Source organism: Scyliorhinus canicula, chromosome 8 (assembly GCF_902713615.1).
Source record: "Scyliorhinus canicula chromosome 8, sScyCan1.1, whole genome shotgun sequence".
Classification (NCBI taxonomy): domain Eukaryota; kingdom Metazoa; phylum Chordata; class Chondrichthyes; order Carcharhiniformes; family Scyliorhinidae; genus Scyliorhinus; species Scyliorhinus canicula.
In genome coordinates, this window is record NC_052153.1 from 21,376,871 (window position 1) to 21,400,952 (window position 24,082).

At 44.1% G+C, this 24,082-nt stretch overlaps 1 protein-coding gene across 2 annotated transcripts in view; it reads right to left on the minus strand.

Moving 5' to 3' along the window:
* The window catches only part of LOC119970154 (uncharacterized protein KIAA2026), a 110,188-nt gene that overhangs the window by 11,857 nt on the left and 74,249 nt on the right, over positions 1–24,082 (minus strand). For both annotated transcript variants that reach the window (XM_038804254.1, XM_038804253.1), the window contains exons 4-6: positions 21,074–21,156; positions 18,018–18,107; positions 10,586–10,701 (exon numbers count right to left, since the gene is read on the minus strand). In XM_038804254.1, the coding sequence (XP_038660182.1) occupies positions 10,586–10,701; positions 18,018–18,107; positions 21,074–21,156 (289 nt within the window). The remainder of the gene's footprint in view (positions 1–10,585; positions 10,702–18,017; positions 18,108–21,073; positions 21,157–24,082) is intronic.

Sequence of the window (24,082 nt, forward strand, 5' to 3'; positions counted from 1 at the left end):
GTGTGCAGTTTGCACATCCTCCCCGTGTTTGCGTGAGTTTCGCCCCCACAATTCAAAGATGTGCAGGGTAGGTGGATTGGCCAGGGTAAATTGCCGCCCCTTAATTGGAAAAAATGAATTCAGTATTCTAAATTTATAAAAAAAATCTTCTCAATTAGATAAATATTTAAATCTCCTTGCTTTGAAGTGGTTTCACAACGATGAATGGGGATTTCACTTTTCACATTTGAAAACTTGGTGAAACAACAAGACATGTGAATCAAACATCTCAACATTCTATTTGAAAACTAAACGGTATGATGCAAAAGTAGGATTGACCGCTTGAAGAGACAATAGCATACGAGTTAGCTGCAGGATCCAAGTAGAGATCAAATGAACTGCATTCCTTTGTCATAAATCCTCACAAATCACACTCTCAAGATTGCAATCTTGCTTAAAGCTAGGCAGCTCACTAACACATTACACAGACTGAATAGAGAATCATTTCACAGACCGAGTGCAGAATTTAAATAAGTTGTCAAAATATACAACAATAGTTACAGCATTAGTCAGAGTGAGATGTTCACTGACTGTCTTTTCATCATGCTGATACATCTGGGGCAAGTGATAGATTTGTTAGTGGGGGAGCATTTTGGAGATAGTGACCACAATTCTGTGACTTTCACTTTAGTAATGAAGAGGGATAGGTGCGTGCAACAGGGAAAGGTTTACAATTGGAGGAAGGGTAAATACGATGCTGTCAGACAAGAACTGAAGTGCATAAGTTGGGAACATAAGCTGTCAGGGAAGGACACAATTGAAATGTGGAACCTGTTCAAGGAAGATACTACGTGTCCTTGATATGTATGTCCCTGTCAGGCAGGGAAGAGATGGTCGAGTGAGGGAACCATGGTTGACAAGAGAGGTTGAATGTCTTGTTAAGAGGAAGAAGGATACTTGTGTAAGGTTGAGGAAATAAGGTTCAGACAGGCTGCTTGAGGGATACAAGATAGCCAGGAGGGAACTGAAAAAAGGGATTAGGAGAGCCAAGAGAGGGCATGAAAAATCTTTGGCGGGTAGAATCAAGGAACATATGTGAGAAATATGAGAATGACTAGAGTGAGGGTGGGTCCGATCAAGGACAGCAGCGGGAGATTGTGTATTGAGTCAGAAGAGATAGGAGAGGCCTTGAACGAGTACTTTTCTTCAGTATTTACGAATGAGAGAGGCCATATTGTTGGAGAGGACAGTGTGAAACAACTGGTAAGCTCGAGGAGATACCTGTTAGGAAGGAAAATGTGTTGGGCATTTTGAAAAACTTGAGGATAGACAAGTCCCCCGGGCCTGACGGGATATATCCAAGGATTCTATGGGAAGCAAGAGATGAAATTGCAGAGCCATTGGCAATGATCTTTTCGTCCTCACTGTCAACAGGGGTGGTACCAGGGGATTGGAGTGGTGAATGTCGTGCCCCTATTCAAAAAAAGGGAATAGGGATAACCCTGGGAATTATAGGCCAGTTAGTCTTACTTCGGTAGTAGGAAAAGTAATGGAAAGGGTACTGAGGGATAGGATTTCTGAGCATCTGGAAAGACACTGCTTGATTAGGGATAGTCAGCACGGATTTGTGAGGGGTAGGTCTTGTCTCACAAGTCTTATTAACTTCTTTGAGGTGACCAAGCACGTGGATGAAGGTAAAGCAGTGGATGTGGTGTACATGGATTTTAGTAAAGGTTTTTTGATAAGGTTCCCCATGGTAGGCTTATGCAGAAAGTAAGGAGGCATGAGATAGTGGGAAATTTGGCCAGTTGGATAACAAACTCAGAAGTCAGAAAGTGGTGGTGGATGGCAAATATTCAGCCTGGAGCCCAGTTACCAGTGGCGTACCGCAGGGATCAGTTCTGGGTCCTCCGATGTTTGTGATTTTCATTAATGACTTGGATCAGGGAGTTGAAGGGTGGGCCAGTAAATTTGCAGACAATACGAAGATTGGTGGAGTTGTGGATAGTGAGGAGGGCTGTTGTCGGCTGCAAAAAGACATAGATAGGATGCAGAGCTGGGCTGAGAAGTGGCAGATGGAGTTTAGCCCTGAAAAGGATGAGGTTGTCTATTTTGGAAGGACAAATATGAATGCGGAATACAGGATTAACGGTAGGGTTCTTGGCAATGCGGAGGAGCAGAGAGATCTTGGGGTCTATGTTCATAGATCTTTGAAAGTTACCACTCAAGTGGACAGAGCTGTGAAGAAGGCCTATGGTGTGCTAGAGTTCATTAGCAGAGGGATTGAATTGAAGAGCCGTGAGGTGATGATGCAGCTGTACAAAACCTTGGTACGGCCACATTTGGAGTAGTGTGTGCTGTTCTGGTTGCCTCATTTTAGGAAGGATGTGGAAGCTTTGGAAAAGGTGCAAAGGAGATTGACCAGGATGTTGCCTGGAATGGAGAGTAAGTCGTACGAGGAAAGGTTGAGGGTGCTCGGCCTTTTCTCATTAGAACGGAGAAGGATGAGGGGCGACTTGATAGAGGTTTATAAGATGATGAGGGGAATAGATAGAGTAGACTGTCAGAGACTTCTTCCCCGGGTGGAACAAACCATTACAAGGGGACATAAATTTAAGGTAAATGGTGGAAGATATAGGGGGGAATGTCAGAGGTAGGTTCTTTACCCAGAGAGTAGTGAGGGCATGGAATGCACTGCCTGTGGAAGTAGTTGAGTCGGAAACATTAGAGACCTTCAAGCAGCTATTGGATAGGTACATGGATTACGGTAGAATTTAGAACAGTACAGCACAGAACAGGCCCTTCGGCCCTCGATGTTGTGCCAAGCAATGATCACCCTACTCAAACTCACGTATCCACCCTATACCCGTAACCCAACAACTCCCCCTTAACCTTACTTTTTTTTAGGACACTACGGGCAATTTAGCATGGCCAATCCACCTAACCCGCACATCTTTGGACTGTGGGAGGAAACCGGAGCACCCGGAGAAAACCCACGCACACACGGGGAGGACGTGCAGACTCCGCACAGACAGTGACCCAGCCGGGAACCGAACCTGGGACCCTGGAGCTGTGAAGCATTGATGCTAACCACTATGCTACCGTGCTTGCCAGAATGATGGGGTATAGATTAATTTGTTCTTAATCTAGGACAAAAGTTCAGCACAAAATCATGGGCCGAAGGGCCTATTCTGTGCTGTATTTTGCTATGTTCTATATTCAGAAATTTGTCATCTTATTAAGACAGTTGCAAGAGCAATAGTTACTGTTCCTGAAAGACTGTCTCACAATGGCACAGGAATGGCCTCACAAAAGGCAAAGATACGGTTAGGCCAGCAACATTGCACCCTTCACCCACCAAAACATAGGCTGCCTCTGCGCAAACAAATCCCTTCACCATTTCTCTATACGCACTAAAGGTTGTCTGAGACCTTTGCCCTTACCAAATGGGATGTCTGTCCATAAAAAATTGGTTTGAGGGAGAAATGCCATTGACAGTAATATTCCTGGAGATCATCAAATATAAAGCAGTAAGAAATTAACACAAAATAATTTTAGAACTATTCTGAAGATTTGGTAGACCCCTGGAAAGCTCCTTGCAGCCATCTGGGAGGCTATAGATCTCTAGTTGAGAACGCCAGTTCTAACCCAAATAGATAGCTAAAACATTATTTCTTGGCTGATTTGGAACATAGGAATAGGGGTTGGCCACGCCTCCCCTTGAGCCTGTTCAGTCATTTAATGTGATCATGCCGAGACTGTAATCTAACTGTTGGACCATATCCTTTAATACTTTTGGTTGACAAAATTTATCAATCTCAAATTTAAAAGTAGCAATTGACCTAGCATCAATTGTCCCTGTCTGTAGTCCCTGCAGCAAACTCCATTCCCTTGCCACTGACTCCACCCCTCTCCCTGGCAACTCCCTTAGGTTAAACCAGATTGCTGGCATAGTACTATATATGCCCAAAAATGAGTTTCCAACCACATACCAACTCTGATCCTGCCTGTTGCTCAAACTCTTGTCTGTGCATGTTACCCCTAGATTCAACGATTCAAACATACTCTTTGCTGGCCTCCCAAGATCATCTAAAACTCCTTTTGCCCATTCACACATCCTCCATGCTTGAAGGCCTATAGGCAACGGACTTCGTTAAGAAGCAAGGGCTGGCCCTGAGCTGAGGACGTTTGGACTCATGTTAGAGCTTTTAAGTATATGTGGTGTCTCTCTCGTTTTGGGATGTATCTTTTTTTTTGTTTGTTGTTTTTGTGTGCTTTTTGCGCGGTTTACCTAAATGTTTCCTGTTTGGGCTCTTTGCTTAGTTGGAGTTTGGCGGGGGGGGAAATTAATAAAGAAAACAGTTAAAAGGGTTGGGTTAAAATGGATACTTCAGGGGAACTTTGTGCAATCTTTTTCTGTGTCTGTATGGGAAGGACTGAAGAGTGCCTGTTATTTCTTATTTCTTTTTTTCTTGTTTAACTTGAATTGTGCTATTGTAGGGGTTGTTTATGACTTGTATAGAGTGTTTGCTTAAGTAGGGCTGATCTGGGGAAGTGGTGTGGAGGGATCGGGGTGACTGGGAACAATGGGTGGGAGACGGGCTGGCGCCAAGGCTGGGAACCTTGGGGGGGGGGGGGGGGGGGGCATATAGTTAGATTAGAGCAGGAATAGGATGTTATTGCCGGGAGGGGGGGGGGGGGGGGGGGGGGGGGTAATTGTTCTGCTGATGGAAACAGGGCATGGTAACAGTGAGGAGGCCACGGGTGGAGCCGGCCACAAGAAGCACGACACATGGCTGGGGGGCTGGCCAAGGAAAGGGGATGGCTGATCCGGGGGGGGGGGGGGGGGCGCCGAAGTGCCCCCCCCAACCAGGCTGATCACCTAGAATGTTAGAGGGTTAAACGGGCCAGTGAAGAGGGCGCGTGTGTTTGCGCATCTGCAGGTTCTGAAGGCGGGCATAGTCTTGTTGCAGGAGACGCACCTGAAAGTGGCAGACCAGGTTAGGTTAAGGAAGGGCTGGGTCAGTCAGGTCTTTCATTCGGGGCTTGATTCTAAGACGAGGGGGGTTGCGATCCTGATTAATAAAAGGGTACAATTTGAGGCGGAGGGCACAGTTCTGGATGGGGGTGGCAGGTTCGTTATGGTGAGGGGTAAGCTCGAAGGGGTGAGAGTAGTCCTGGTCAGTGTGTATGTCCCTAATTGGGACGATGTGGATTTTATTAGGAGGATGCTAGGGAAGATCCCCGACTTGGACTCGCGGAAGTTGATCATGGGCGGGGACTTTAATACAGTCCTGGACCCGCGCCTGGACCGGTCATGCTCAAGAACGGGCAGGTTGCCAGCGATGGCAAAGGAACGGAGAGGGTTCATGGAGCAAATGGGGGGAGCAGATCCGTGGAGATTTAGCGGGCCGAGGGCAAGGGAGTTCTCGTACTACTCCCACGTCCTGAAGGTGTATTCCTAAATTGACTACTTTGTTGTGAGTAGGGACCTGCTGGCCGGAATGATGGGGGCAGAATATTCGGCAATTGGCATATCGGACCATGCTCCACACTGAGTAGACCTGCAGTTTTGTAAGGGCAGCTTTCAGCACCCACCATGGAGGCTGGAAGTTGCAACTACTCGCGGACAAGGCAGTGTGTGAGAGGCTGAGGAAATGCATGCAGAATTACCAATACAGAAGTCTCGACAGCGGTGCTCTGGGAAGACACTGAAGGCAGTGGTGAGGGGAGCTGATTTCACTCCGGGCGTACAGGGACAGGACGGATAGGGCAGAGACGGACCGATTGATTAAGGAAATTGTACGGACAGACAGGAGTTACGCGGAATCCCGAGGCCAGAGTTACTCAGGAAACGACAGAGGCTGCAGGCCGAATTTGGGATGCTGACTACAGGCAAGACTGTAGAGCAGCTTAGAAAGGTAAAAGGCACGATTTATGAGCATGGGGAGAAGGCCAGTAGAATGCTTGCGCAGCAACTGAGGAAGAGGGAAGCGCCTAGGGAAATAGGGAGGGTAGTGGATGGGGAAGGTAATCTAGTGGCTGATCCAGCAGGGCTGAACAAGGTCTTTAGGGACTTTTATAGGGAGCTGTACACTTTGGAACCACCCGGGGGACCGGGGGGTGGGGGGGGGGGGGGGGGGGGGGGGGGGGGGGGGGGGGGGATGAGTCGATTCTTGGACGGACTGACTTTGCCAAGAGTGGGGAGGGGGTTGGTGGACGGACTGGGGGCCCTGGTCAGGATCGAAGAGGTGTTGGGGGGCCTGAAGGTCATGTAGTCGGGTAAAGCCCCGGGGCCGGACGGATATCCGGTGGAGTTTTACAAAACATTTGTACACGGTGCTGGTCAGGGTCTTTAACGAGGCAAGAGACAGAGGGAGTTTACCCCCCGACGATGTCACAGGCCACCATCTCGCTCATTCTGAAACGGGATAAGAACCCGGAGGCCTGTGGGTCATACAAGCCGATCTCTTTGATCAATGCAGACGCCAAATTACTGCCGAGCAGAATTGAGTTCTGTGTACCAGATGTAATTGTGGAGGACCAAGCCGGGTTTGTAAAGGGGAGGCAGCTGGTGGCCAACATAAGAAGGTTGTTCAACGCGATTATGATGCCCCGGAGAGTAGGGAGGTGGAAACAGTGGTAGCCATGGATGCTGAAAAGGCTTTTGACCGGGTCGAGTGGGACTATCTGTGGGAGGTACTTGGACGGTTCGGGTTCGGGGCGGGGTTCAACGACTGGGTTAGACTATTGTATCAGGCCCCGGAGGCGAGTGCAAGGACAAACTGAACAACATTGGACTACTTTAGACTGCACCATGGGACAAGACAGGGCTGCCCTCTCTCCCCACTGCTGTTTTTGCTGGCCATAGAGCTGCTGGCAATTGCACGGAGAGCTTCTAGGGGCTGGAAAGGGCTGGTCCGGGGGGGAAGGAGTGGAACATAGTCTTGTCATACGCGGATGATCTGCTGTTATATGTATCGGACCCAATGGTGGGGATGAATGGTATTATGGCAACCCTGAGCGAATTTGGCTAGTTCTCCGGATACAAACTGAACATGGCTAAGAGCGAGTTGTTTGTAATTCAGGCGAGAGGGCAGGAGAGTAGGTTGAAGGGGTTGCCGTTCAGGCTATTGGGGGAGTGTTTCCGATATTTGGGGATTCAGGTAGCACGGGACTGGGGCAGGTTGCATAAGCTCAACCTATCCTGACTGGTGGAACGAGTGAAGGAGGAGGTCCGGAGGTGGGATGCGCTCCCGCTGTCATTGGCGGGGAGGGTGCAGACTGTTAGGATGATGATTCTCCCGTGGTTCCTGTTTGTTTTTCAGTGTCTCCCCACCTTTATCCTGCGGTCCTTCTTTAAGAGGCTGAATAAAATTATTCTGGGATTTGTATGGGCAGGGAAGTCCCCGCGGGTGAAGAGGGTGATGCTTAAAAGGAACAGAGGAGAAAGGGGGCTGGCGTTGCCAAACTTCAGCAACTATTACTGGGCGGCCAACATAGCGATGATAAGGAAATGGATGGTGGGTGCGGGGTCGGTTTGGGAGCGGATGGAGGCTGCTTCGTGCAGGGGCACTTGCTTGGCAGCCCTGGTCACGGCGCCTCTGCCACTTTTGCCGACACGGTACTCCACCAGCCCTATAGTGGTGGCGGCTCTTCGGATATGGGGCCAGTGGAGGAGGCATGTAGGGGAGGTAAGAGCATCGGTGTGGACCCCAATCTGCAGCAACCACCAATTTGCCCCGGGGAACATGGACCGGGGGGGGGGTATCGACTGTGGAGGAGGGCAGGGATTGTGAAGATGGGGGATCTGTTCCTGGAAGGGCGCTTTCCGAGCATGAGGGAGCTGGAGAAGAAGTTTGGGCTGGCGAGAGGGAACGTCTTTAGATACTTGCAGGTGAGGGATTTTGTACGCAGACTGGTGCCGCCCTTCCCACATCTCCCACCGAAGGGGAGGCAGGACAGGGTAGTTTCTAGGGGAGAGGGTAGAGTTTCAGACGTCTACAAAGAGCTAATGAGAGCTGAGGATACGCAAACCGATGACCTGAAGCTTAAGTGGGAGGAGGAGAGAGCTGGAGGATGGTATTTGGGCAGATGCCCCGAGCAGAGTAAACATGACCGCAACATGCGCCAGGCTCAGCCTGATCCAGTTTAAGGTGGTGCACCTGGCCCACATGACAGTGGCCTGGATGAGCAGATTCTTCGGGCTGGAGGACAAGTGTGCTAGATGCGCCGGAGGGCCGGCTTACCATGTTCACATGTTCTGGTCATGCCCTAAACTCAGGGGCTTTTGGCAGGGATTCGCAGATGTCATGTCCCGGGTATTGAAAACTGGGGTAGTAATGAGCCCAGAGGTGGCAATCTTTGGGGTTTCGGAGGACCCGGGAGTCCAGGAAGAGAGGGAGGCCGACATTCTGGCCTTTGCTTCCCTGGTAGCCCGGCGACGAATACTGTTAGCATGGAGGGACTCAAAGCCCCCGAGGGCTGAGGTATGCCTATCGGACATGGCGAGCTTTCTTGGCCTAGAGAAAGTCAAGTTCAACTTGAGGTTCGCTACTAGGGTTCGCCCGAAGGTGGCAGCCATTTATTGACTTCTTCGCAGAGGAGTACATGTCCATCTATGTAATCTCCTCCAGCTTCACAACACTCCAAGAAATCTGCACTGCTCCAATTCTGGTTATGTAAGCATTCCAAATGTAATCACTCCATTCGAGGCGGGGTTGCGAAGGGGTTTAGCTGCACGGGCCCCAAGCTCTAGAATTCTCTAAACTTCTCCACCATTCTTCCCCCTTTAAGAGCCTCTTTAAAGTTAGTCTTTGAGTAAGACTTTGACGATTAGCCCTAGTGTTGCTTCAAAGCTCAATGTCAAATTTTGTTTTATAGTACTCCAGTGGGCTACCTCAAGACATTTTTATTGTTACATTAAAGATGCTATATAAAAGGCAAGTTATTGAGTGCAAAAGAGAGTTAGAAAAACATCTGGTCAGAAAAGGAATCCCATACAGTCCTTCTGTAACTGTTTATCTTTCAATTCATTCAAGGGATGTGGGCTCAGTGTGGACGCGAGAGAAAAGTGAGGGGTGAATTATCCCTTGTGAAGGATGCAACGTATATCCGGCAACATCATGAGCATTCACGGTAAACACTTTTGTTTAAATTTTTTCATGGGACTTGGGTGTCACTGGCTAGGCCAGTATTTTTTTTTTTTTTAATTCAGAGTATCCAATTCATTTTTTCCAATTAAGGAGCAATTTATGTGGCCAATCCACCTAGCCTGCACATCTTTTGGGTTGTGTTGTTTGGGGGGGGGGGGGGGGGGGGGGGGGGGGGGGGGGGGGGGGGGGGGGGGGGGGGGGGGGGGGATGAACCACTGCAGTCCATGTGGTGCATGTAGGTACACCCACAGTGTTGTAAGGAATGGAGGACTAGGATTTTGACCCAGCGACAATGAAGGAACAGTGATTTACTTTCAAGTGAGGATTGGTGAGTGGTCTGGAACTTCCAGGTGGTGCTGTTCTTGTCCTTCTAGATGGTAGAAGCCATAGATTTGGAAGGTGCTGTCTGAAGAGCCTTGGTGAGTTCCTGCAGTGCATCTTGTAGATGGCACACACAGCTGCTACTGTGCATCAGTGGTGGAGGGAGTGAATGTTGTGGAATAAATGCCAATCAAGTGGGCTGCTTTGTCCTGGATAGCATCAAGCTTCTCAAATGTTGTTGGAGCTGTATTCATCCCGGCAAGAGGACAATGTTTCATTACATTCCTGACTTGCAGATTTTGGACAGGTTTTGGAGAGTCAAGAGGAGAGTTCCTTGCCGCAGGTTTCCGAGCCTCTGGCCTGCTCTTGTAGTCAAAGTATTTATATGGCTAGTCGAGTTGAGTACTGCTCATTGGTACCCCCCCCCCCCCCCCCCAGGATGCTAATAGTGGGGGATTCAGGTATGGTGATGCCATTGAATGTCAAGAGGTGATGGTTAGATTCTCGCTTGTTGCATATGGTCATTGCCTGCCACTTGCTTGGTGTGTCTGTTACTTGCCACTTGTCAGCTCAAGCCTGGATATTATCCCAGTCTTGCTACATTTGGACACGGGCTGCTTCAGTATTTGGAGTCACGAATGGTGAACATTGTGCAAACATCAGCGAACATCCCTACTTCTGACCTTATGATGGAAGGAAGGTTATTGATGATGCACAATGCATGATGATGGCACAAGACCAGCAATGAAGGGGTATGCTGTCCAGATTTAAGATGATCGCAAGAGGAATTAAAGGACAGGTTAGAGGGAAAAAAAAGCTTTTCCCAAGAATATGAAATTAACACATGTCAAATGTTATTCAAGCAGAGGCTGTATATTATTTCAGAACAAAACAAAACAAAACAATTGGTTGAAAAAGAACATTAAGCAGTACGGACAAGATTATCCAAGGTACTTCATGGAGCAAGATACTTTGAGGGAGAAATAATCTGTTTCGATGCAGCAAAGTTCAGCTACTTGGACACATTAATGAAGTACTACAAAACTGTTCCACAACACTATTAACTGTACTAAAAGGGTTCGCAAGGGAGAGGACAGGCGGACAAAGAGGCCCGCTAGTGCAAAAATTACCGATTTCTCTGAAAAGCCTTGATTAGTTTTTGTTCCCATGGCAACAGTTCATTTAACAGTCGTCCGAGGGTACCATGTAAATCTTTTAAAGCTTGCCGTCTGAAAAACCATTTCTCCTGTAAATAAAAAAGAAAAAAGCTTTTTATATTATGATAAAAATGTACAGTACGAATGTTATAATGCAACATTCTATTCAGACTCGACCAGTCAACTTTTTGTCCCCCAAAGCAAAAAGAATAATCAAACTGACATTGGCCTTCTGGCTTACTAAGCTGAGAACTATGTATGGTGTTGGCACCTTAAGATTAAAAGAAAAACAAACTTCACATAAATAAAATCTCAAATCAAGGGGTAATTGTTTCAATCAAATTTTTTTTGTATTATAGCTAACTTTTCCTGGGTACTTTTTCTGATTAGGGGATGGTTCATTCTTCCTCACTTGGTGCGCCCGGGAATCAAATATTCCAACGTTAAGAGTATAATACAATTGGCTTCAGAGTCAGCCTCCAATTGTGCACCTCAACTCCAAATTGTGAACAGCCTTTGCCAGAACACAGCACGGCCGTTTTCCTTCTGACACCAGGCATATGTGTGTGACCTTTCAGCAAGATTATCATTTCACTATCAAACTAGTGTTGGCTTTGTGCCAAGAAGTATTACGATATGATCTGAGGTTACCAAAATAATCTCATGTAGAAACCTTATGGTCGAAGAAACTTCTAACTCATCAGTGTAGACTAGATTTACATCTAGATCCTCAAAGTGAAAGGAAAGCATGCAAACCAATTAATTCCCCACCGTTCTTTTCTTTTTCAATTTAGAGTATCCAATTAAATTTTTTTCCAATTAAGGGGCAATTTAGCATGGCCAATCCACCGACCCTGCACATATTTTTGGGTTGCGGGTGTAAGACCCATTCAAACACGAGAACGTGCAAACTCCACACGGACAGTGACTAGGGGCCGGGATCGAACCCGCGTCCTCTGCGCAGTGAGACAGCAGACTAACCACCGCGCCACCTAAATTCCCCACAGTTTTGATGAGATTGTCAATGTTTTGTCTTTCTCCTAGCCTTTAATTCCCCCGAGTTGCATGCCTCGAGATCCAGAGGCCAATGTTGTTATAGGTCAACATAGGTTTAATAACTGACTCGTGCATCTGTAAAAGTCATATGCATTTTATGTTGCAGCATATAAAAGCACAAATAACCCAGCTATTAAACAGGTGAAATAGTGAAATAGTTTTTTTTTAAAATAATTTTATTGAAATTTTTACAAAATATAAACATCTTAACTCTATTAACAAACAACCGCGGTAACACCCCAAGAACAATACCCCCCCAACTTCAAGAGCAACTTCAAACAAAAGGAAAAAGAGAAAAAAAACAAAAGAGCACCCAAACAACAAAAGGGAAAGAGATAGCACCCGCCACATCCCCCAGACCCATGTACACAGTTCTCCCTCCCCCCAATCCAACCCCCCCCCCCCCCCCCCCCTCACCCTTTCACCCTCTCCAATTTAATGAACCCCGCCATATCATTGATCCAGGCCTCCACGCTTGGGGGCCTCGCATCCTTCCATTGGAGCAAGATCCTCCGCTGGGCTACTAGGGACGGAAAGGCCAGAACACCGGCCTCTATCGCCTCCTGCACTCCCGGCTCCACTGCAACCCCAAAAATTGCGAGTCCCCAGCCTGGCTCGACCCTGGATCCCACCACCCTCGACACCGTCCTTGCTACCCCTTTCCAAAACTCCCCCAACGCTGGGCACGCCCAAAACATATGGAAACAGGTGAAATAGTTGATTGCAAGAGTCATTTTAGACAGAACTGAAAAAACAAAGCTGTTAGTGTGCATTTGCAGCACAGTTACAGTGGCTAGCTTGAAGTACATATTGATACAAATTCAATCTAAATCCAATATCTGGTCTGGTACCAGACCTTAAGTCAGGCGGTCCTGGAAAATCGAGTCAGTTTTGCTCTTAATGCTCAGTTCACAATCTACAAGCTTTGCCCAGTATTAATCCCTTGTATTAAGTCACAATGAATTTTGTTTTAAAAGTTCAGGTTTCCTTACATAGAATCCCTACAGTGCAGAAAGAGGCCATTTGGCTCATCAAGTCTGCAGCAACACTTCAAAAGATCACCCAACACCTAGGCCCAATCCCTCCCCTGTAAAATCACCCTCGGGGGCAATTTAGCATGGTCAATCCACCTAATCTGCACGTCTTTGGACTGTGGGAGGAAATCAGAGCACCTGGAGGAAACCCACACAGACACGGGGAGAATGTGAAAACTCCACATTGATAGTCGCCCGAGGTCGGAATCGAACCCGGGTCCCAGGCAGCAGTACAAACACTGTGCCACCATGCCGTATTGCTCATCTGGCATTTTTTCTTCGAATCGAAAAACAGTGGTTAAATCTTAAACGCCCGTGATCGTCTTAGTTCAGATGGAAGCTAAATAATGTATTAGTAATTCATCAGGAGATTTACTATGGCTAAATTACTTAATTTATATGGAGAAGTTGAACAGAGAAAATGGAGCCGATTTAGCCTCAACCGCCAAACTGAGCAGTTAGTTCAAGACACCCATCACTCTCGGTGATAAATATTTCCTCATGCCCCCTCTAATCCTTCTACCAATCACATTAAATCCATAGCCCCTGATAATTGATCCCTCAGTCAGGGGAAACAATTCTTTCCTCTCCATCTTGTCTGGTCCATCATAATTTTCTCAATTAGGTCTAACCTTAGCCTCCTTTGTTATAAGGAAAACAACCCTAACCTATCTAATCTCTCCTCATAACTGCAATTTTCAATTCCTGGCAAAATTCTTGTAAATCTCCTCTGCATTCTCTCCAGAGCAATTTTGTCTTTCTTGTGATGTGGTGACCAGAACTGTACACAAAGTTCCAGCTGTGGCCTAACCAGCATTTTATACAGTTCCATCATTACATCCAAGCTTTTGTATTCAATATCTTTCCCAATAAAAGAAAACATTCAATATGCTTTGTTGACCACCTTGTCCACCTGTCCTGCCACTTTCAAGAAAATGCATTCCAAAGTCTCTCACTTCCTCAACCCTTCCCAATATCCCCCAATTCTTAAATATTCCCTAGCTTGTTTGCCAATCCCAAATACATTATCACATATTTTTCCGGATTGAATTCCATTTACCACTTCTCTTGTCACTCTCTGGTATAATTCTGGAGGTAACAGCTATCCTCTTCACTATCAACTGCACAGCCAATTTTTGTGTCATCTGCAAATCATGTCATCCATATACAAGTCTCATTAATATATACAACAACCAGCAAGGGCTTCAATATCGAGCCCTGTGTAACACCACTGGAAACTGCTTTCCATTCACAAAAACACCCATCGACCATTATCCTTTGTTTCCTGTCACTCAGCCAATTTTGCATCTAACCTGCCACCTGTCCCTGTAACCCATGAGATCTTACTTTTATGACCAGTCAGCCATGTGAGATCATGTCAAATGCTTTACTGAATTCCATGCGAACAATGTCCACTGTACTATCCTCATTAATCCTCCTTGTTGTTACTTCCTCAAAAAATTCTATTTAGTGAGACATGACCTTTCCCTAACAAAACCATACTGACTATCTCTGATCAATCCACGTCTTTCCAAGTGCTAGTGTGGTATTGTGTGAAGCAAATAATGGCATGATGGGAAAACTAGTCAAGTCTTCTTGGTACAACTGAATTTAACCTAAGACACAGATACAAAATACACAGATACAGCCGAGGTCAACATGACCTGATAATTGGGTGACTCTGAAATTCTAAGATAAGGCTTGTTCGTCATGAACCTAGAAGCAGTCTCAATAAATACCAAGCTGAAAAGCTGTCTCTTCCTGTTCGTAAACAAATTTGTCTCTTTCTTAAAACAAAGACAAGATAATGATATGAAACTCCATTCCCCTAAAGGTCAGCAAGGTGACGCCATTGTAACGATTATTACTTATGTTTTACTTTCGATTAAATTCCTGACCAAGTTGTATTCATTTTATCTTGATCCTATAATGTATAAAAATCGCCTTATTCTTCTGTAATATCGCAGACTTGGGACGGACTCAGCAGTTTGTACTGACTGCCTTCCGAATTCAAGTCTCAGCCATTTACTGCTAGCAGTCAGTTCTAATTCGTAAATAAAGTTCAGTTTTGCTTACCTAATGAATGCTGTTTGAATTTCTCTATCACAGTCAAGAAGCGGGGAAAATATTGAATACGACACTAATTTATCCTGAGTCTCAGAATTGTTTTCAATAATTTGTCCACCACTGAAGTCAGACTGACTGGCCTCTGGTTTATCCCCCGTACCCATTTTAAATAATGGTACAATGCTTGCAGACCTCCAATCCTCTGGTACCTCACCTGTATCTCGTGAGGACTGGAAAGTTTCCCTCAGAACATCCGTCACTTCCTCCATACCTCATCATCCTGGGATACAATCCATCGGGACCTGGTTATTTATCCACCTTCAAAGATGCCAGTCCCGCCTCTTTCATTCTGCTTAATGTACCTAATAGTTCACACTCCTCCTCTTTAACTAGAATATCTGAATCATCCCTCTCCTTAGTGAAGACATCAACAAAGTATTCATTGAGAATCCTGCCCACATCTTCTGAGTCAGCCCACAAGTTACCATGTACATCTCCGATAGGCCCTACCTTTTCCTTAATTATTCCCTTGCTCTGAATGTATTGATAAAACATCTTAAGATTTTCTTTTATTTTACCTGCCAACATTTTTGGTATCCTTACTTTGCTTCCCTAATTTCTATTTTTACTTCATGCCTGCCCTTTCTCTAGTTGTCTAGACTTTCTAAGCTTTTTTTTCTACTTTATCTTGCCCTGTATGCTTATGGATAACCAGGGGGCTCTAGATTTGGCAGTACCGCCTTTTTTTTTTGTTGGACCATGTTTATACTGTGCCCTTATAATTTCACATTTAGATGTCTCTCACTGCACTGGCACTGTTTTTTCTTCCAACAGCTCTATCCAGTCCACTCTTGCCAGCTCATTTCTCAGCTTTGTAAAAAAAGTCTTCCCCAAATTTCAAACTTTTACTCCTGTTCTATCTTTGTTCTTTTCCACAACGATGCTAAATCTAACTATGTTATGGTCAATCTCGCCAAAATGGTTCCCCACTGCTACTTCATCCACTTGCCCAGTTTCCATCCCCAAGACTAAATCTACAATTGCACCCACTTTAGTTGGGCTGGCTAAAAAAAGTTCTCTTGAATGCAATTCAAGAATTTTGCGCTCTGTGCCCTTCACACTGTTCACATCCCAATTAATATTAGGCTAGTTGAAGTCCCCAATGGTTACTGCCCTATTGTCTTTACTCTCAGAACTCGGCCTACATATTTGCTCTTCTCCCTTCCACTATTTGTGGGTCTATTGTACAGTGCTAGCAATGTGGCTGCCTGCCTTTTTTTTTATTTCTGAGCTCAACAGGGCATCATTTGATGCTTCACTCATCATCGCTCCTCACAGCTGTAATTGATTCTTTAATCAATAATTCTACACCCCCAACATTTTTATCCCCCTCCCTATCCTGCCTAAAAACTATATCCAGGGATATTGGGCAGCCATTTTTGTCCCTCCTTAAGTCAAATTTCCATTATAGCGATAATATCATGCTGCCATGTATATATCTGGGCCCTCATGAGATTTGGTTACTATGTTCCTCGCATTTACATACATACCTTTGAACACTGTCAAATTCCTGTGCTGCACACTTATTAAAACCTGCTTCAGAGCATGTTCTCTGCTTTAAACTTGCCCTCATCCCCCCCCCCCCCCACCCCCACCACCAGTTTAAATCTCTGAATATATTTGTCCTGTGCAGGTGTTGTTCCTCCGGCTTGTACAGATCCCCACCTTCCCCAGAACCGGTCCCAACGCCTCAGTATTCTGATGCCCTCCCTCATACACCAGCTTTCCCCCACGTGTTTAAAATCACTCAATTCTCCTGTTTCTATACTCGCTTGCACGTGGGGCTAGGAGTAATCCTGAGATTACTGCTTTAGAGGTCCCATTTTTAAATCTCCTTCCTAGTTCCCTAAAGTCTGCTTGCAGTACCTCACCGCCTTCCTACCCAAGTCATTGATACCAAAGTGGACCACGGCCTCTGGCTGATCACCTTCCCCCAGAAGAATGTCCCATAACCACTCAGTAACATTTTTGACTCTGGCACCAAGGAGGCAACAGACCAACCTGAAGCCACATCTATGGCCACAGAAACGGCTGCCTGTTTCCATAACTAACAAAATCCCCTATTGCTACTGCTCTTTCCCTCCTCTTTGAAAAATGAAAATCGCTTATTGTCACGAGTAGACTTCAATGAAATTACTGTAAAAAACCCCTAGTCGCCACATTCCAGCGCCTGTCCGGGGAGGCTGGTACGGGAATCGAACAGTGCTGGTGGCCTGCTTGAAAAGCCAGCGATTTAGCGCAGTGAGCTAAACCAGCCCCTAGCTCTTTCTTCTCCTGTACAGCAGAGCCACCTGTGATGCTACAAACCAAACTCTAATTGCACTCCTCCGAGGAACCAATGCCCACACAGACAACAAATTGGTGAGCAGCACCCCAGGGGACTCCTGCACCACCTGCTTAGTTTTCTTGGACTGCCTGGTGGTCACCCATTTCAGCTCCAGGCTCCTAGGCTGCGGTGTAACCACTTCTCTGAACATGATATCCAGGTAGCTCTCAGCCTTACGAATGCACTGTAGTGATTCCAGCCGCTGCTCGAGTTCCAAAATCCGGAGTTTAACGTTCTGCTGCCGGCGACACTTCCTGTAGATGTGGTCATCCAGGATACCAGGAGATCAATTTAAGGAGCATTGTGTTGGTACCAACTTTTACAAATTATATCACAAGGGTCAATTTTGATTCTAAAATCATTGCAAGGCAAGCAACAAAAGCAACATTAGCAGGGATCTAGAAACATGGGGACAGGGTCAAAACTGAAGAAAACAGATGAAATCCTTAAATTGTGTGCAACGTACACTTCATGCAATTTCGATAGTCTCAAAAGAGGTTTGCACAGAACTAGAGTTTTCATTTAATGTCCCAATATAAAATGGTGGATGTTAAATGCAGAATAAGTAATCTGGCAACAGTTTACATTGCCATGTTTTAGATATGCAATTATGTAGTTCCCTTCTATATAGGAAAAACTCAAGGTCCACACAAACATAAGTTTTAAAATACTCAAACTTCCAAACTAGATTGAAAAACATTTCATACAAATTAATTTTGGAATTTGTGACTTACAAGGTAAAGTGCACCAGCCATTCTGAATCAGCAACATCCAAAAGATGATGAAATGCAGGAAGTACAATTCATTGGAGCATATTTTGATTTTCAAATTTTGATCCAGAGCAAAGAGATCAGCTACTTACAGATTTCTTCTTGTTATTTTCCAGTTCTTTCAGCTCTCCTTCCATTTTGGCAATGAGTTCCCTGAGTTCATCAAGACTAGTGCAAATGAGCTATACAGCGAAAGAGAAAAATATTGATTTGAGAGCTCTCATGCCACCCTCAGGATGTACAAAGAACAAACTTTACAAAAAGTACTTTACAGCATATGGCATCTTACAATTTTAGACAAACTAATTCCTTACATTCCATAACTTTTTCTTGCCAGAAATAACCAAAACCAATGTGTCATTTGAAAATATTGAGATCACAATAAGAAAACATATGCAACTGTGTAAAGTAATTGTGCGTTCACAGAAAGGTTAAAGAAAGCATGTGTGTGAACACTTGTCCACGCTGAACAGCTAAAATTAGTAAGCAACACTGAATTACATACATTGAGAAAATGAAACTAATTTTTAAAAACCAATACAAGTCATTGCGTCCTCAGACTGCTAAGCTGATTAAAGCAGCAAATTATTGCTCATATCAAGAAAGTCACGGGTTGCGTCAGAGCCTTTGCTGAGCTAGCCAATCTTCTTAATTAGGAGGAAAAGCGGCATTGAAACGGTCTTTAGTGATCCTAGGTTCAAACGATAGTCAGTGCTACATATCTGGATAGCTAATGAGGACAGGACCACTAGTTACTGTTAATGCTCATATAGCCGACCAAGGCTCATCACAAAAAAGCTCATTACATGAATGCCTGCTATGGTGAGGGATGTAGAGGCAGCCAGTCACCCCTCCCAAGGAACTGTATCCAAGTAAGAAATCATAGTAAGAATATGCTGAGAAGAGGAACAAATTGACAAAGAGGGGGAAATTAGATGCACTTAGAACTCAGTAAGGTGCGAGTTATGTAATAGAAAAGAATGGGCTATCACCTTTTCAGCATCGTGCTGCTTGAATGCAGGCTCTCAACACAATCTCGTGTTGACGAGAAAAGCATTTTCAACAAGCACATCCACATACCCATGAACTGAAGTTTACATCTTTACAAGGTGGCATGGATACACCGCACTCGGGCTGTCCACCTGCCAAGCTTTCCTGTCCACTTTTGGAAGGCTAAAAATATGGATTCTACGTTCAGCCTTCCTAGTGGAGGTTGGAGACGTCGTTGGCGGACAAGAGATTCTGTGAGAGGGTTTCCACCATCATTGATGAGTACCCGGCGTTTAACAGACGTGAGAAGATTTCAACTTCCACGTTGTGAGCGCTGACAAACAATTTAATTGAATCAGAACATGTTTGCCAGAAAGCTACAAATACCTTTTTTCCAGCAGGTTTTGAGTATCAAGAGGAGGAACCATGGTCAATTTCCCCTCAACTGCTAAAACATACCTCTGGCTGAGATCCAGTTTTTTAAAATTGGGATGTCGGCATTGCTGGCAATGCCCGCATTTGTTGCCCATCTCAAATTGCCCTTGAGCGGAGAGTAGTGAAGAGACGGCACATTGCGGTGTGTCTGCAGTTATGTGTAGGCTAGGCCAGACCAGCATTTTTATTTCCCTAAAGCACGTTAGCGAACTAGATTTTTTAAAATTATAATCAATGACAGTTTAATGGCCTCCATTCCTGAGAGCAACTTTCAATTTTTATTAATGTGATTTAAATCCCATCAGCTGCCGCTGTGGGATCTGAACCCGTACATTAGCTTGGCTTTCTGGTCAAGTAACATTACCTCTAGGCCACCGTCTCACCATGTATCAATTGGGGCTTGAGGGAAGTATCTTCCTAATCTGTACAGATTAACTGGTCACTGATTTAATCAGGTAAATCACAATACTGGATTTGATCCAAAACTGCCAAACAAAACATAAATCAGCATTAGCTGTTTCTAAGTACATAGCTTGGACAATGTGAGAGCTTCTGCCATTGAGTAGCTCCAGATTGGCTCTCTGGCCACTCCAAAATCCCAGCTCCTATTAAAGACATTGGTAGCATAAATCGTAAGCGTTAAAAGTAAAAATGAAGGAGAAAAGGTAGTACTGTCTGACTAACACTATTTTGTGACTCCCTGTAACTGAGGATTCCAACCAACAACACCGAATACCTTCATTTGGTTAGCCCAAAGGGTTGTGCAAACATTTCATCCCTTCCACAAACATTCTTGAAATTTGGGCTGGGATGGCGGTGGTTGGCATGGTGTGCAAAGAGCCATTGCTTTTACAATAACACTGGCACAAATCAGCACTTTCCACCAAAAGTAAACTAGATTCAAAGAGGAAATAGTTTATGCTTTCTTTTCTTAGATGACAAACACGAGTAAAATTAGTTTTTGTCAAACCCCTCACACAGCGCTTGCCCTCTACTTAAACACCATTTTTTTTACTTTGCCCAGCATCCTGGCCTTTTCATGACATGCAGTTAAAAATAATAAAGGCGAGCTTTCTGAAGACTTCACGATAAATTTCAAATGGTTCTAAGACATCCCTGTTTTTGTGTCTTAAAAGGAGACGAGTGATAGGAACTAATTTCATGAATTTTCACATTGAGACAATAACGTTGACCATTTCCCAAAGAAGAAGTTAAATGATGTGACAATTCGTCAACTTGCAGAATTCTAGATTCAAGTCCCTAAGAGACTACAGGCTTTAAGACATGGTATACCAAACTCCATTTATAACACATGAAATCAAGACCAAATGGGTCCCGAACCCTAACCCTAACTAGAAGTAAACACAGTCTATATCCAACCATGCACTCTAGTACGGTACCCTAGCTGCTTGAGGTGATGGCACATGCAACATACTGGAAAAACAAATAGGTACGGATGGTAGGCAATGCTTAAAGTAAATCCAACAACAACGTGAAAGCAATTCGTGCATAATGCCAAATATTAGATAATGTTGCCCAACATAATAATGAATTAACAATTTGTATAGGAGCACAACTTTGTTCTTTTGAACAAAGCTGCATTAAATCTACATAATTATTCATCCTAATTACTACAACTACAGTTTCTGACATTATTAATTTCATGTTTTGAAGTTCACCCAAGTTGCTTCCTAAAATATTGTTAATTTGTTAGTAAACCCACCTGAAACTGTGGTGCGGTAGGCAATGGTGGTGAAATCAACTTCTTCTTCTTCTCGTCCGCCTTTTCAGAATCTGGTTTCTTTGCTGGGAACATGCATGAGACAAACACATTGAAGTGACTAGAGCTCTTCAGAATATTAAGCATCAATTAATTTGAAGTTTACATGTCAAAGCAAAAATTGTTCTTATGAACTTAATGAGAAGTTACGTTTACCAACTAACACATCTATTTCACGGGCATTCTATACCAGAGACATGTGCTGTGTAAGGAATTGCAGCATTTCCCTTGATAAATTATACATCTTAATAAAAGAAAAATACGATGGATGTTGGAAATCTGGAATACATACAGAAAATACCAGAAAAACTCAGGTCTAGTAGCATCCCCGAATACCATACGGGCTCAAAACTCTGTTTATCTTTCCACAGATGTTGCCAGGCCGGCTGAGTATTTCCAGCATTTTCTGTTAATATTTTATATTATATAGATGCTGTCTCTCGCAAATGAATGCTGAAAATAAAATGAATGCTGAAAATAAAACTAACAGTCAAGGCGCATATATTGCCTCACGTCGTGTCACAAATATGAAATGTTTTCAATAAATCATTTCCAGATACTGGAGTTAAAAGCATGATTTATTGGGTTGCAATTCACAGCCAGCCAGCATATCGTTTGTATTATTTCTATTAGTCCGCAAATATCAACAAGGGAAACAAGCTTGGGAGATGAATTTGCCACGGTATTATTATAATATAGAATGCTTCACAATAAATGGTTGTCCCTTAATCTAGTTATTCAAAAGGAAATGAAATTAACATAGAAAAATCTTAAAGTTTTTGGAAAAGAGCAGAGAAGTGATCGGAATAAAAACCAAACCTCTCTTAACATATGCATCCCACAGCTACGTTCAGTCTGATTCATGGCTACAACTTGCATACATCCACTCGAACCCATGCGTTTGTCTCCATAGGTATACAGCAGTTAGAATTACAACACGACTCTGATTTATGCACGACCTGGAAGAGTTCTATTCAGTAAAAGTAGATTTGAGACTTTGGGCAATTCTTGTGCTTAGCAGTGTTTAGAGGAGCTTTAATCTGAGTATGCAGTGTGCGCAATTTGCCATAATCTTCCTCATGCACCAGGTCAAGAAAATCCTGTGTTCAATCGCATTCAAGTAGACAAACCTTCTCAGGTCAGTCCATGGATCTATTCTTGTTGTAGACATACAATCGATCCATGATGGATAGAAAAGGAACTGTTAGCACTGGTCTTGCTCAAGATGTCAATTCAAATCAAACGGCACATTCCTTCAGTTGGTTGTAATAGATAAAAGTACAGACCGCACTCAACCGGTCTGCGCTTGCAAAACCAAAAACCTATTGTTAGATGTGATTCTGCGATTGGGCAGCACTTGCTGAATGACTCAAAGTGCAATAGATAATTAGTTGAGCTCATAAACGTGGCTCATTTACTTTTGCTAGAAGTAACATTTATTCATATGCAGGGACCTGTTGCTTGCAAACAAAAGGATATGTTCAAGCCTTGCGCCTATTTGAATAATTCAGGAACCTGGGGAGCCGATAGTTCTCTTATTGCTTTATCCACAGCAATGCCTCACCTCGGCAAATCAGAGTCAATTTGCCAACCAATCAGTACCATCTTCTCATGTAGTATAAAGTGTGATCATTTGAAGTTTAGCATTCTTGTATTTTCCTGACAAGTGCAAGATGAAAAGCTTCGGCAACATGTGTCTCTTGGCAATATTCAAGTTCTAGACTAACAAATTACTATTTTGTTTGTAATTTTTATTGATAATAAGAAATGAGTATTTGATCCCAGCTTTCAAAAATTTTGATCTTGTATGTGTGCGAAGAGAGGAGAAAACTAAAGAGTATATATTGTGAAAACAAGTGCTTCAACTGGTATAATATATGTCACACAATTTACCAGGTTGCATTTAATACTTGCATGTGGTTTGTAATTTATACAGTATTTGAAGTCTTTGACAAGTGCTGAGAAGCAGGCACATACTTCTTTGATGTAGAAAATGTATTGTATTAGTCTCAAAAGATCCTTGATTAATGCAACTGAGGTACACAGAGTACAAAATTCCAGACTTTGTCCGTTGACGTGGATTTGTTTCTGCTGCTTCATTTACTCCCTTATCTGGCCATCAAGAGCAGGCCAAGGGTGTTCAACCTGTGACCATTGGGAAAGTATCCCAGGGCAGGACATTCTGATCTTTGATCAGAATTCCGCTTCAATTCATTTGTTGGCCTGCAGTTTTTGAATGTTATGGGTGTATTATGCACTGTTGAATAAGTCCTAATCGGAACACCAGCATTTGCTAAAATAAACAATTTAACTTTAAGTGAATGTTGCTGAAATTTTGATTTCAACTTTACACCTATCCTGAGGTTTCATAATGCACATCTACATAGCCCATGAACGTGAAAGCTTGATTATCCTGCTCTAAGAATGAGTGTCTGTACTACTGACTTAGAGAATAGATTTATTTTCCTTTATAAAAGGTCAGCCTTGCAAGATATTTTCTGGAGAGGTTCACCATTTGGTATACTACAGTTAAGTTGGATGCAATAATACTGGATTAAGTAAAATAAAGATTTGATAATGGGTCTAGAGATACCTAGTCCTATAATGAAGCTGAGGTTTTATCCATCGTGTCAGACCACTGGTCAAAGTTTGAGGCAGAGGAATTATCGGAGGAAAGGAACCTCTTAAGTACTTACTACTTGCAACTGAGGAAAAGAAAAGAAACAGGAATGGGACTCCATATGCAACAGAAAGCTTATATGTGATCAATTAATGATCCAGATTGGATTGTCCTACCAAAATAACGGGGAGTTTATTGGCATCTGTTATTGTGTAAATTGTCTCTCACAGGGGTTTCCAAACTCAGGGCTGCGACCTACAGGTGGGTCACAGGCAGGTTTCAGGAGGGTCATGTGGGATAGGTCGCGGTGTTCCCGATCGCGGGGAGAACGC